Raw genomic sequence first — 12,799 nt, 5'->3', positions numbered from 1 at the left:
GGTTGTATGAATTTGGGATCGGTCTTCCCACAACTGTCCCAGAGTCTGTTTGGAACAGGCTGTTTCTCGACAAGCTGACCAATATAATAGGTAAACTTTTCTACTATGGGGGATAGTAGATTGACATAGGCTAGTGATTTTGCGCTTCGTTACTCGTCTTGGCTGAGTAAAAGTAAATGTGGCAGTTATTCTAACATCTTCAAAGTGCACATCAGAGTTCGGTAAGAAGGACCGCACATCGTTGCATCCTCGATTTGTATGTTCTGTTAATAAGAATTACCATAATCTAACTGAGATTTCTGTCATTCTGAGCACCGTGGGTGGACACCCTAATCAGGTTATGCGCCCAATGCATATGGATCCGGCAGATTTCTCAAATGTCTGGTAAATTAAAATGTTGCCGGTCAAATGTCCAGCGCCATATTTTCCTAACGGAAACACTGATATGGCTTGATGTCATATGCCAATGGAAGGGCAGGAAATTCACCTGTCTTCCTTATTTAAGAGATAAATGTAAACATGTTCAAGCCAGTTTAAACTAAAAGATGCCACAGACTGGGCATGTTATTGATTGTAGTAATATGTGCTGCGTGTGAGCGATAGTTTGACTAGTAGGCCTACGTCCCAGCTGTGCTGCAGACTCTGTGGGAGAATAGTACCTCTTACATCACTGCTATTAATCTGTCAAGTCAATCTGTGAACACACGGCACGCACCGTTGAACATGGATAAAAAATATGGGACAGGGGTCGCAGGGTTTTGAGAGAGGGTGTAGCGGAGGGGGTAAGACAGGGGAGGACAGGATAGAGGAGGGCGGGACTGTTAAACTAAATTCTAGCCTCTTCATGGAGCTTCCCTGCTGGCGTAATAAAGAGAATCGGCTGTCGGAAGGAAAAGGGGGGCGAGGAGGTGGTAGGGAGGCGGGGGTGAAAATTCATCCCAGGACATAATGGCTTTTGCAGGCTACAGTCTTGTGATTCCCACGCAAAGAAAAACGTAACGCACAGCACACGGCCTCCCTGGCCTCTCCCCGTGCCTCCTGGCCTCCTGGCCTCCTGGCCTGAAGTTTCACCATTCAATTTCAAACGCTCTCTCCAACCCGAGACACTAGTAGTCCACTCTTTTTGACCTCAGTGAACAACCCTCTTGGCCAGGTCACGTCCTAACCTCTCCCCTTTATGCATACCCCGTTACTTCATACTCCATAGCTTCTCTATTCTAGCTGCAGAGAAGCCTGCTGGTCCAGTGACTCACTCACACCACTGTTGATGGCCTCATCATATATTAACACCATCTCAATATGGCTTCTGCTGTCTTGACCACTGTGAAACCCTAATAACATCACTGAGCTGAGCTGTACTCAGCCATAGTTGTTGGTAATGTGCTAAGGAACAATGTGAAAACATAATTTCCATGCCAGTACAGATAGTTTATAAACCACCTTAGAGTAATGGCTCCTGGTCAAGAGGCAAATGAGGAGTGGTTCCAGGTAGGGGCTCGCTGCTGTGTTGTGTAGAGTGTGTCCTCAGCTCCCTGTGTCAGTGTTACTCTACTGTGGGTTCATCTGGGCTACCCTACCCGGGGTCTGGAGGTCAGGAGGACAGAGGGCTCAAAGGATTTATTAGCCAGGCCATTTCTCCACGCCTGATGATCAAAGACTAGTTTGCGCTACCTCTTCTTTCTCTTCATCACTCCTTTCTTTTCCTACCTTACCCTTTCCTAACCCTGTACCTTTCAACATCAAGGCCAGCTCTATCGGGTTCAGTTGCACACCCTTCACTGGCCCCAACATCTCTATGGAACATCTCTACGTTTATTGTCCTAATGGAGGAAATTCTTTGCACAGCTCAAAGTTATTTATTTATATATATAAATATAAATACATAAATAAATAAATATACACTACCAGTCAGGTTTGGACACACCTACTCATTCAAGGCTTTTTCTTTATTTTTACATTGTAGAAGACATCAAAACTATGGCGTAACACATATGGAATCATGTAGTAACCAAAAAAGTGTTAAACAAATACAAATATATATTTTATATTTAGGTTCTTCAAATAGCCACCCTTTGCCTTGATGACAGCTTTGCACACTCTTGGTATTCTCTCAACCAGCTTCATGAGGTAGTCACCCGGAATGCATTTCAATTAACAGGTGTGCCTTCTTAAAAGTTAATTTGTGGAATTTCTTTCCTTCTTTAATGCGTTTGAGCCAAGCAGTTGTGTTGTGACAAGGTAGGGGGGGTATACAGAAGATAGCCCTATTTGGTAAAAGACCAAGTCCATATTATGGCAGGAACAGCTCAAATAAGCAAAGAGAAACGACAGTCCATCATTACTTTAAGACATGAAGGACAGTCAATACGGAAAATGTCAAGAACTTTGAAAGTTTCTTCAAGTGCAGTCGAGCGCTATGATGAAACTGGCTCTCATGAGGACCACCACAGGAATGGAAGACCCAGAGTTACCTCTGCTGCAGAGGATAAGTTCATTAGAGTTACCAGCCTCAGAAATTGCAGCCCAAATAAATGCTTCACAGAGTTCAAGTCACGGACACATCTCAACATCAACTGTTCAGAGGGGACTGTGTGAATCAGGCCTTCATAGTCGAATTGCTGCAAGAAACCACTACTAAAGGACACCAATAATAAGAAGAGACCTGCTTAGGCCAAGAAACACGAGCAATGGACATTAGACAGGTGGAAATTTGTCCTTTGATCTAGAGTCCAAATTGGAGATTTTTGATTCCAACCGCCGTGTCTTTGTGAGACGAGGTGTGGGTGAACGGATGCTCTCCGCATGTGTAGTTTCCACCGTAAAGCATGGAGGAGGAGGTGTTATGGTGTGGGGGTGCTTTGCTGGTGACACTGTCTGTGATTTATTTAGAATTCAATGCACACTTAACCAGCATGGCTACCACAGCATTCTGCAGCGATATGCCATCCCATCTGGTTTGGGCTTAGTGGGACTATCATTTGTTTTTCAACAGGACAATGACCCAACACACCTCCAGGCTGTGTAAGGGCTATTTTACCAAGAAGGAGAGTGATGGAGTGCTGCATCAGATGACCTCCACAATCTCCCGACCTAAACCCAATTGAGATGGTTTGGGATGAGTCGAACGGCAGAGTGAAGTGAAGCAGCCAACAAGTGCTAAGCATATGTGGGAACTCCTTCAATACTGTTGGAAAAGCATTCCAGGTGAAGCTGGTTGATAGAATGCCAAGAGTGTGCAAAGCTGTCATCAAGGCGCAAAGGGTGGCTATTTGAAGAATCTCAAATATAAAATATATTTTGATTTCTTTAACACTTTTTTGGTTACTACATGATTCCATATCTGTTATTCCATAGTGTTGATGTCTTCACTATTATTCTACAATGTAGAAAATAGTAAAAATAAAGAAAAACCCTTCAATGAGTAGGTGTGTCCAAACTTTTGACTGGTACTGTGTGTGTGTGTGTGTGTATATATATATATATATATATATATATATATATATATATACACACACAGTGGGGGGAAAAAAGTATTTAGTCAGCCACCAATTGTGCAAGTTCTCCCACTTAAAAAGATGAGAGAGGCCTGTAATTTTCATCATAGGTACACGTCAACTATGACAGACAAAATGAGAAAAAAAATCCAGAAAATCACATTGTAGGATTTTTTATGAATTTATTTGCAAATTATGGTGGAAAATAAGTATTTGGTCAATAACAAAAGTTTCTCAATACTTTGTTATATACCCTTTGTTGGCAATGACACAGGTCAAATGTTTTCTGTAAGTCTTCACAAGGTTTTCACACACTGTTGCTGGTATTTTGGCCCATTCCCCCATGCAGATCTTCTCTAGAGCAGTGATGTTTTGGGGCTGTCGCTGGGCAACACAGACTTTCAACTCCCTCCAAAGATTTTCTATGGGGTTGAGATCTGGAGACTGGCTAGGCCACTCCAGGACCTTGAAATGCTTCTTACGAAGCCACTCTTTCGTTGCCCGGGCGGTGTGTTTGGGATCATTGTCATGCTGAAAGACCCAGCCACGTTTCATCTTCAATGCCCTTGCTGATGGAAGGAGGTTTTCACTCAAAATCTCACGATACATGGCCCCATTCATTCTTTCCTTTACACGGATCAGTCGTCCTGGTCCCTTTGCAGAAAAACAGCCCCAAAGCATGATGTTTCCACCCCCATGCTTCACAGTAGGTATGGTGTTCTTTGGATGCAACTCAGCATTCTTTGTCCTCCAAACACGACGAGTTGAGTTTGTACTAAAAAGTTCTATTTTGGTTTCATCTGACCATATGACATTCTCCCAATCCTCTTCTGGATCATCCAAATGCACTCTAGCAAACTTCAGACGGGCCTGGACATGTACTGGCTTAAGCAGGGGGACACTTCTGGCACTGCAGGATTTGAGTCCCTGGCGGCGTAGTGTGTTACTGATGGTAGGCTTTGTTACTTTGGTCCCAGCTCTCTGCAGGTCATTCACTAGGTTCCCCCGTGTGGTTCTGGGATTTTTGCTCACCGTTCTTGTGATCATTTTGACCCCACGGGGTGAGATCTTGCGTGGAGCCCCAGATCGAGGGAGATTATCAGTGGTCTTGTATGTCTTCCATTTCCTAATAATTGCTCCCACAGTTGATTTCTTAAAACCAAGCTGCTTACCTATTGCAGATTCAGTCTTCCCAGCCTGGTGCAGGTCTACAATTTTGTTTCTGGTGTCCTTTGACAGCTCTTTGGTCTTGGCCATAGTGGAGTTTGGAGTGTGACTGTTTGAGGTTGTGGACAGGTGTCTTTTATACTGATAACAAGTTCAAACAGGTGCCATTAATACAGGTAACGAGTGGAGGACAGAGGAGCCTCTTAAAGAAGAAGTTACAGGTCTGTGAGAGCCAGAAATCTTGCTTGTTTGTAGGTGACCAAATACTTATTTTCCACCATAATTTGCAAATAAATTCATAAAAAATCCTACAATGTGATTTTCTGGAAAAAAAAATCTAAATTTGTCTGTCATAGTTGACGTGTACCTATGATGAAAATTACAGGCCTCTCTCATCTTTTTAAGTGGGAGAACTTGCACAATTGGTGGCTGACTAAATACTTTTTTCCCCCACTGTAAATATATATATATATATATACACAGAATCAAAACAAGTCGCGTAGAATCACAACAAGAAATAAACAACTAAAAATAAACTCAGAAGTCAGAAATAACACACCTAAAAATAGGGTATTAACCACATGGAATTAATCCTTCACACCTGACACTGTGTTTCACTTGAAGAGGACAGTTAAGTACTAACGTGATTGCTATTTTGAAGTGTGGCCAGTTGTGATTTCACACAGTGGAACTCGAGACCGAGTTATGTCTTCCTAGCTACAGTGATGATGGAGCAATACATCTGAACTGGCCTGTTATGATGGAGCAATACATCTGAACTGGCCTGTTATGATGGAGCAATACATCTGAACTGGCCTGTTATGATGGAGCAATACATCTGAACTGGCCTGTTATGATGGAGCAATACATCTGAACTGGCCTGTTATGATGGAGCAATACATCTGAACTGGCCTGTTATGATGGAGCAATACATCTGAACTGGCCTGTTATGATGGAGCAATACATCTGAACTGGCCTGTTTTGATGGAGCAATACATCTGAACTGGCCTGTTATGATGGAGCAATACATCTGAACTGGCCTGTTATGATGGAGCAATACATCTGAACTGGCCTGTTTTGATGGAGCAATACATCTGAACTGGCCTGTTTTGATGGAGCAATACATCTGAACTGACCCGCTATGATGGAGCAATACATCTGAACTGGCCTGTTACAATGGAGCAATACATTTGAACTGGCCTGTTATGATGGAGCAGTACATCTGAACCAGGGTTTCCGTTAGGACCGGCAAGATTTAAATTTACTGAACATTTGAGAAATTTACCGGACATCCATACGCATTGGGTGCGTAATGCATTAGTGCGTCCACCCACGGGGCTTAACATCACATTTAGATTATTGTAATTCATCTTAACAGAATAGAAATGAGCCTGTAAAGTTGTAATAAAATAAAGTAGAACGATGTTCTTATACCAACATGACAGGTTTTATTGAAAAGATGCATCTTCATCCCTGCTATAAATCATAAATGAATATCAAGGACCGGGCCTGACTAACACAATAATTTGCCTCTAATTTACTTGCATTTGCGGGCCTGCTCAAAGTGAGCCGCTGCTGTTGGGAAGTCAAAACTGTCCAACTCCTTGAAGCAGCTTGATGCACATCAGCCTCACTACTTTGTCCTCAAGAAGGTACGATCTTGAGGCCGTCTTTACTCTGTTTTGGAGAAAGAATCCCCTCTCGGCGGGCACACTGGAAACGGGGATAATCAACACGATCGTCGCCAATTTTGCCCAGTCGTGGTACGCTTAGCTGAAGTCCTTTTATGAGGACCTGGCGTCTTTTTGCGTGAGTCAATGTAGACCCACACACCGACAGTAATGTCCCAGTAGCTTGAGGACGTCTCAGCCTATCATTCTAGATTTGCTGTTGAAGTTGGAGCACATCGGCTGGTATATCCATCAATGAATAAAAAGCATTTACAGGCTATCGGAAACCCTGATCTGAACTGGACTGTTTGTAATGTTCTTGCGGTGTACTAGTGCTCATGTAGGGCCATGTGCCGTTTTTGTATTTGGCACTTGGTTTGAACCCACGCCTGTGCACTGCTGTAAGGGTTTCCATGTTCTGTAACTGATTGAAAAATGATTCACTCCCTTTTGTTTAGGCATACCTAAATTAGTTCAGGAGTAAAATTTGGCTTAACAAATCATGTAAGTTACATGGACAAACTCTGTTTGAAAAAATAGTGTTTGACATGATTTTCAATGATCGACCCTTCCTCTGTCCCCCCCATACATATAACATCTGTAAGGTCCCTCAGTGAAGTATTGAATTTCAAGCACAGATACAACTAAAAAGACCAGGGAGCTTTTCGAAAGCCTCATAAAGAAGGGCAGTGATTGGTAGATGGGTAACAATGACAAATCAGACAATGAATATCTCTTTTTTAAGCATGGTCAAGTACAAGAACAGAGGATGGATCAACAACATTGTAGTGACTCCACAATAATGACCTAAATGACAGAGAGAAAAGAAGAATACAAATATACAGAATTAAAATATTCCAAAACATGCAACAAGGCACTAAAGTAATACTGAAAAGAAAAAAAACATAAAAGGAATACACTTTCTGGCCAAAATGCAAAGCCTTGCAAGGTGTTGGGGCAAATCCAACACAACACATCACTGAGTAACTGCCGCCTTAATTTCAAGCATGGTGGTGGCTGCATCATGTTATGGTAGAGCATGGCGCTTGTAACGCCAGGGTAGTGGGTTCGTTCCCCGGGACCACCCATACGTAAAAATGTATGCACACATGACTGTAAGTCGCTTTGGATAAAAGCGTCTGCTAAATGGCATATTATTATGTTATGGATATGCTTGACATCGGCAAAGACAGGGGAGTTTTTCAGGATACAAAGAAATGGGATTGAGCTAAGCACAGGAAAAATCCTAGAGGAAAACCTGCTTCAGTCTGCTTTCCACCAGACACTGGGAGAGGAATTCACCTTTCAGCAGGACAATAACCTACAACACAAGGCCAAATCTACACTGGAGTTGCTTACGAAGAAGACAGTGAATGTTCCTGAGTGGCCAAGTTACAGTTTGGACTTAAATATGCCTGAAAATCTATGGCAAGACTTGAAAATTGCTGTCTAGCCATGATCCCCAACACCTTGACAGAGCTTGAAGAATTAATGTGGATGCTAGCATGATTACGGATAATCCTGAATGTATCTTGAATAATGATGAGTGAGAAAGTTAAACGCACAAATATCACACCCCCCAAAAAAATGCTAACCTCCCATGTTATTATAATTATTCCCACGGGGGGCCAGTATGAAAAACATAATGTATGCACTCACTAACTGTAAGTGGCTCTGGATAAGAGCGTCTGCTAAATGACTAAAATGTAAATGTAAAATGTATAATGGTGAAAGGTTAGCATGTCTTGGGGGTATGATATTTGTGCGTCTAACTTTCTCACTCATCATTATTCATGATTAATCCAGGATAATCCGTAATCATGGTAGCATCCACATTAATGTAGAAGTGTTTAGAAACATTATATTCTTATTTATAATAAAATTGTCTCCAAAATGACACACTACATTATTTACCATTAATTTATATTGGGCACAAATGATCTGAAACACAACCAAAACAAACAGCAAATGCATTCAACCAGTTTGTAGAGTCACAAGCATGATGTAGTCATTGCGTGCTATGAATAGGGGACCAAATACTTAACTTTTTACCACATTTAATACACATATACAGTGTAAGTGAATTTGTCCCAATACTTTTGGTCCCCTAAAATGGAGGTACTATGTACAAAAAGTGCTGTAATTTCTAAACGGTTCACCTGATATGGATGAAAATACCCTCAAGTGAAATCTGACAGTTTGCACTTTGACCTCATAGTTATTGTATCATTACAAATCCAAAGTGGAGTACAGAGCCAAAACAACAACAAATGTGTCACTGTCCCAATACCTTTGGAGCTCACTGTATGTCCTAGTTATAGCTTGGTGACTGAATTCAATGATGATCAAGATTGTATGACTTTATCCATACATTTTATAAGCTTTTGTGACTTTAATTCTGTGATGAATTAATTTGACCCTTTGTGTCTTCCAGATCCTGGCCACTACAGTGCTGAGTCCTTCTCAGAACCCACAGAGTTTGAGTACCTGAGGAAGGTGCTGTTTGAGTACATGATGGGGCGGGAAACTAAGGTAATTTATCAATATATCATTATGCACCTTTAACATTAAAGTAACATTTTCTGATAAGGGAAGATTGACAGTGCACATATGAGCCCATAATCCCAGTTTCTTGAAATATAACTACCGATATCACACTTCCCTCACTTCCCTTTTATTCAGCCCAGGATACATTGCCATTTGTTTAGTTGCTTTCCCTCAATGAAAAATGTGAGAGGAAGTATGGAAGGAGGAGAGACTGGATAGAGAGAGAGAGAGACAATAAACTTCTCCATTCCCACACAGCCGTCACCCATTTAGAGACTCGTACAAAAGTAATTCCGTGTTTGTGTCCGTTTAGCATAGGTGCTAATTAATGATGCTGTATGGGAATTAACAGTGCTAGTTGACACGGTCCTAAAAACAGCGGGGTATCAGACGCACACATACACATAAAACTAGCGGGGTTCCCCCCTAGGTCCTCAGTAAACAGTAAAGCTTTATGATGTCATAGCCATATCATTATGGCCACCCTGGGAGTGGAAGGATGTTCCCCCCACAGACATATACTATTCACATGACGCACGCTGCCATTTTAAAGACTTACTGGCCTTGTTTAGCTCCTCTAGAACAAGAAGAGGTCTTTGGTCGGTTGTTCCCCTGGTTTCCTCAAACAGCAGCAATGTTTCTGATTAAGGCCAGTATTTATAGGCTAGCTAACTCATGCTGCTAACCCTGACAGATAGACCTGGAGTTGATTAGATAATAATAGTTTTTTTTTATCTTATTTTTTTGTCTCATTGAGCAGGTTTGATTGAGTCGTGTATGGTGGTGTTGAGGCCAAGGGGTCACAGAGCCTTATGGGCTGCAGTGTGGGATCTGAGGTGGTGAATGGCTGGACATGGGTTCACTTAACCTCCATTTTTGATCTGATGGAAGATGGTGGTGATGAGGGCAGGGGGTCACAGAGTAGAGACTCAATGATGGATTACTATGGGGTGAAGTGGGCGACTGAGTTGGGTGGTTGGCTGGACAGGGGATCACTAAGCCTCCATGATGGATCTGAGCTTGGTAAATGGCTGGACAGGTTGGATATGGATCAACTGCATTTGGGGATCTGAGCTTGGTGAATGGCTGGACAGAGGTTGACGGAGTGTCCATGTTGGATCATCATGGGTTGCAGTGGGGGATCTGATGTCAGTGAATGGCTAGACACTGATCATCCATGTTGGATCTGGGCTGGGTGAATGGCTGTACAGATGGGGAGCTTTAATACTAGGTTTACTGCCATGATCCCAACCCGGGTGCCAAGAATTGAGACACTGAAAAACATTGGAACCATGTGGCTGCATACCCATGCCATTGAGAGCACTGCCTCCAAAAACTCAATTGTGAACTGTCATCAGTTTCCCAACACATATCACGAACATCCGCAGCCACCACCTTAAAGTTGATGTTGAAGGAATTTTCTATTGTTTTGATTTGAATGTATCCTACTTTTCTTTGTAAGATGGCTAAGTAATTTCTGTGTTTTCTCTTCCCTCCCATAGACGATGGCTAAAGTCATAACATCCATGCTCAAGTTTTCACAAGACCAAGCTCAGCAGGTTCTGGAGAAAGAGGACACAAAAGCAATTGTAAGCATCTGTTCTTCCTCGTCGTAAAGCCACTAACGACGAGCCATATGCAACCACACGGGGACACACACACACACACACACTTGCATACATACACACCTACATACATACACACACATACACAGTCCGTGCTATGTCAGCAATCGCTTACAGACATTGCCTTGGCCTATAGTATAGTATGTCGATAATCTCCTACTCATCCAGATATATTGCATCTTAAACAACTATACCCATGTAGACCCCTTACCCGTAACTACAGTATCTGTTACAGCAATGGAAACACATGGGGGGATGTGAAGGGGAAGACATGTCTAGCCTCTTGTCTGTTACAGTATTAAGGCATATTGGCAAGTACAGTGTACAAGCATACAATATCTAGCTTTAGTTTCAAGTCAAGTCACGTTTTATTTGTTACATGCGCTGAATACAACCGGTGTAGACCTTACCGTGAAATGGTTAGTCATATGCGTGTTTTAGGTCAGATCAGGGTAGGTGGTATTTGTGCTTCAATTCTATTCTTACCAGTCAAAGTAGTACTGTGCAGTTAAAGTAATCATTATCTCTGTTCTCCCTGTTGTTTCAGCCCTGGCTACGCTGAGGGTCAGGTATTAGAATGATGCTGGTACTTTAAAGATGGAGGTGGACTAAACTGCTGCTGAAGGACTAGAATGAAGACTGCTGCACCTCTGTGGACTAGATTTAGTCTTCTGCTGGCCTGTCTGCTCTCGTTTGCTTCTGTCTCTGTGTGTGTGTGTGTGTGTGTGTGTGTGTGTGTGTGTGCGCTGTGTAGATATGTGTGTGCTGCGTAGCTAATCTTATGAGGGAACTAGAAAATATGGCAAGTAAAGATAGAGTATCTAATTCTTCCAATCTACCATCACGCGATGAAATTACGGTTTTTAATGTATTAATTATACAATATTTGTTTGTTTTTTAGTCCAGTGTTAATTCTGTTTTTTAATTAGATTTTCTTTGGACAGATGGCTTGTGCAATACGTTTGTTTTGGTCATTGGGTTGGTTGATTTGTTTTTGAGTTGATTCTTTGGTTGTGTTTTCTGATAAAGGAACTGTCCAGTGTTTCCAGATTTCTATTAAATATGACCTATAATTAATTACAGTATGAGTGAAATACTTTTCCTTCCAAAACATGGTATTTAAGCATATTTTCTGTGTTGGAATGGTGTGGGCGTACCCCAACAACTAACCTAACATAGCAGGTGTAAAAGAAATGCCTGAAACTAGATTCCCTACACACTGGCTTGACAAGAAGAAGAAAAACTGTCGTGGGAGGTTCTCTTCTGCACTGTTCAGCCAATCCAGTAAATGTGGAGGAGGAGTTAAGATGGAGTTGCAACACAGGCTCTCTTTCAATTTCCCCTGAAAACCGAAACATCCGGTTGTTGGGGACTACCCAACAACAGAATGGTGTGGGCGTATACCGGTCATAAAATGTTTTATGTGAGTAGACCGCTGATTGGCCAGCTCAGCCAATGAGGCAGGATGACATCATTCTCTATGAGGAAATATCAAGCATTTTTTAAACTGTCTGTTTGAGATACAAGTTTGAGGTGGGGTTTTTGAAGTGTTGTTTCTTCAATTTATGTTTTGGCCACAAATACCAGTATAAGACTAGTCAACAACAATATTTGGGTATGAGTTAACAGAATATTAACTTTTTAGAGATTTTCACTGGACAGTTACTTTAAATGTTGTTTTTCAGTTGATCCATGGTTGTTTTTGAGTCAATCTTTGGTTGTTTATCAGTTGATATTTGGTTGTGTTTCTGCTGTATGTATCATTTCCCCCTTCTGCCTGTGATGGGATCATAGAAATAGAATATCTACATTCTATTTCTATGGATTCTTAATATGAATCTGAATTATATTGATAAGGATGAGATTACCCTTTAACTGTACCTTCCTGTGCACTCTACCACTTAAAGACACACTGGCTTCTAGTACCATGTTTGTTTGTTTCCCACAGCTTTTCTACTTTATTTTGTGGAGACTGACCAAAAAATAAACTCTAAACATAATGTAAATTGTAAATTAAACAATGTGACTGTTGGCTATATTAATACATTTTGAGACAAGCTAATACAATTGTATTTATGCTGATTTTCTGTCTTCCTCTGTGCTCATTTTTCACCTTTGTTGAAATTTGGATATTTTTAAATGTTGTATAGACAGTATGCACATGTTACAACCTATTATGACCTTTATATTCTTGTATGACCAGATATATTTCAGTAAGAGATGTTTTCTTAATTTTCCTGGATAGTCACCTTTTGAAGAGTCCGGTGGTAAGGATAGCTTTTTTGAATTTTCAGTA

At 41.5% G+C, this 12,799-nt stretch overlaps 1 protein-coding gene across 3 annotated transcripts in view; it reads left to right on the top strand.

Moving 5' to 3' along the window:
• The window catches only part of LOC311100844 (golgin subfamily A member 4-like), a 63,771-nt gene extending 51,186 nt beyond the window's left edge, over positions 1-12,585 (top strand). For all 3 annotated transcript variants that reach the window (XM_084141821.1, XM_084141822.1, XM_084141820.1), the window contains 3 exons: positions 8,766-8,863; positions 10,381-10,467; positions 11,051-12,585. In XM_084141821.1, coding sequence (XP_083997947.1) covers positions 8,766-8,863; positions 10,381-10,467; positions 11,051-11,065 — 200 coding nt within the window. In that variant the 3' untranslated portion in view covers positions 11,066-12,585. The remainder of the gene's footprint in view (positions 1-8,765; positions 8,864-10,380; positions 10,468-11,050) is intronic.
• Positions 12,586-12,799: the final 214 nt, after the last annotated feature.

This window comes from Coregonus lavaretus (genome assembly GCF_964263955.1).
Source record: "Coregonus lavaretus genome assembly, chromosome: 25".
NCBI classification, from domain to species: Eukaryota; Metazoa; Chordata; class Actinopteri; order Salmoniformes; family Salmonidae; genus Coregonus; species Coregonus lavaretus.
This window is presented reverse-complemented; position numbering and strand designations above follow the sequence as displayed.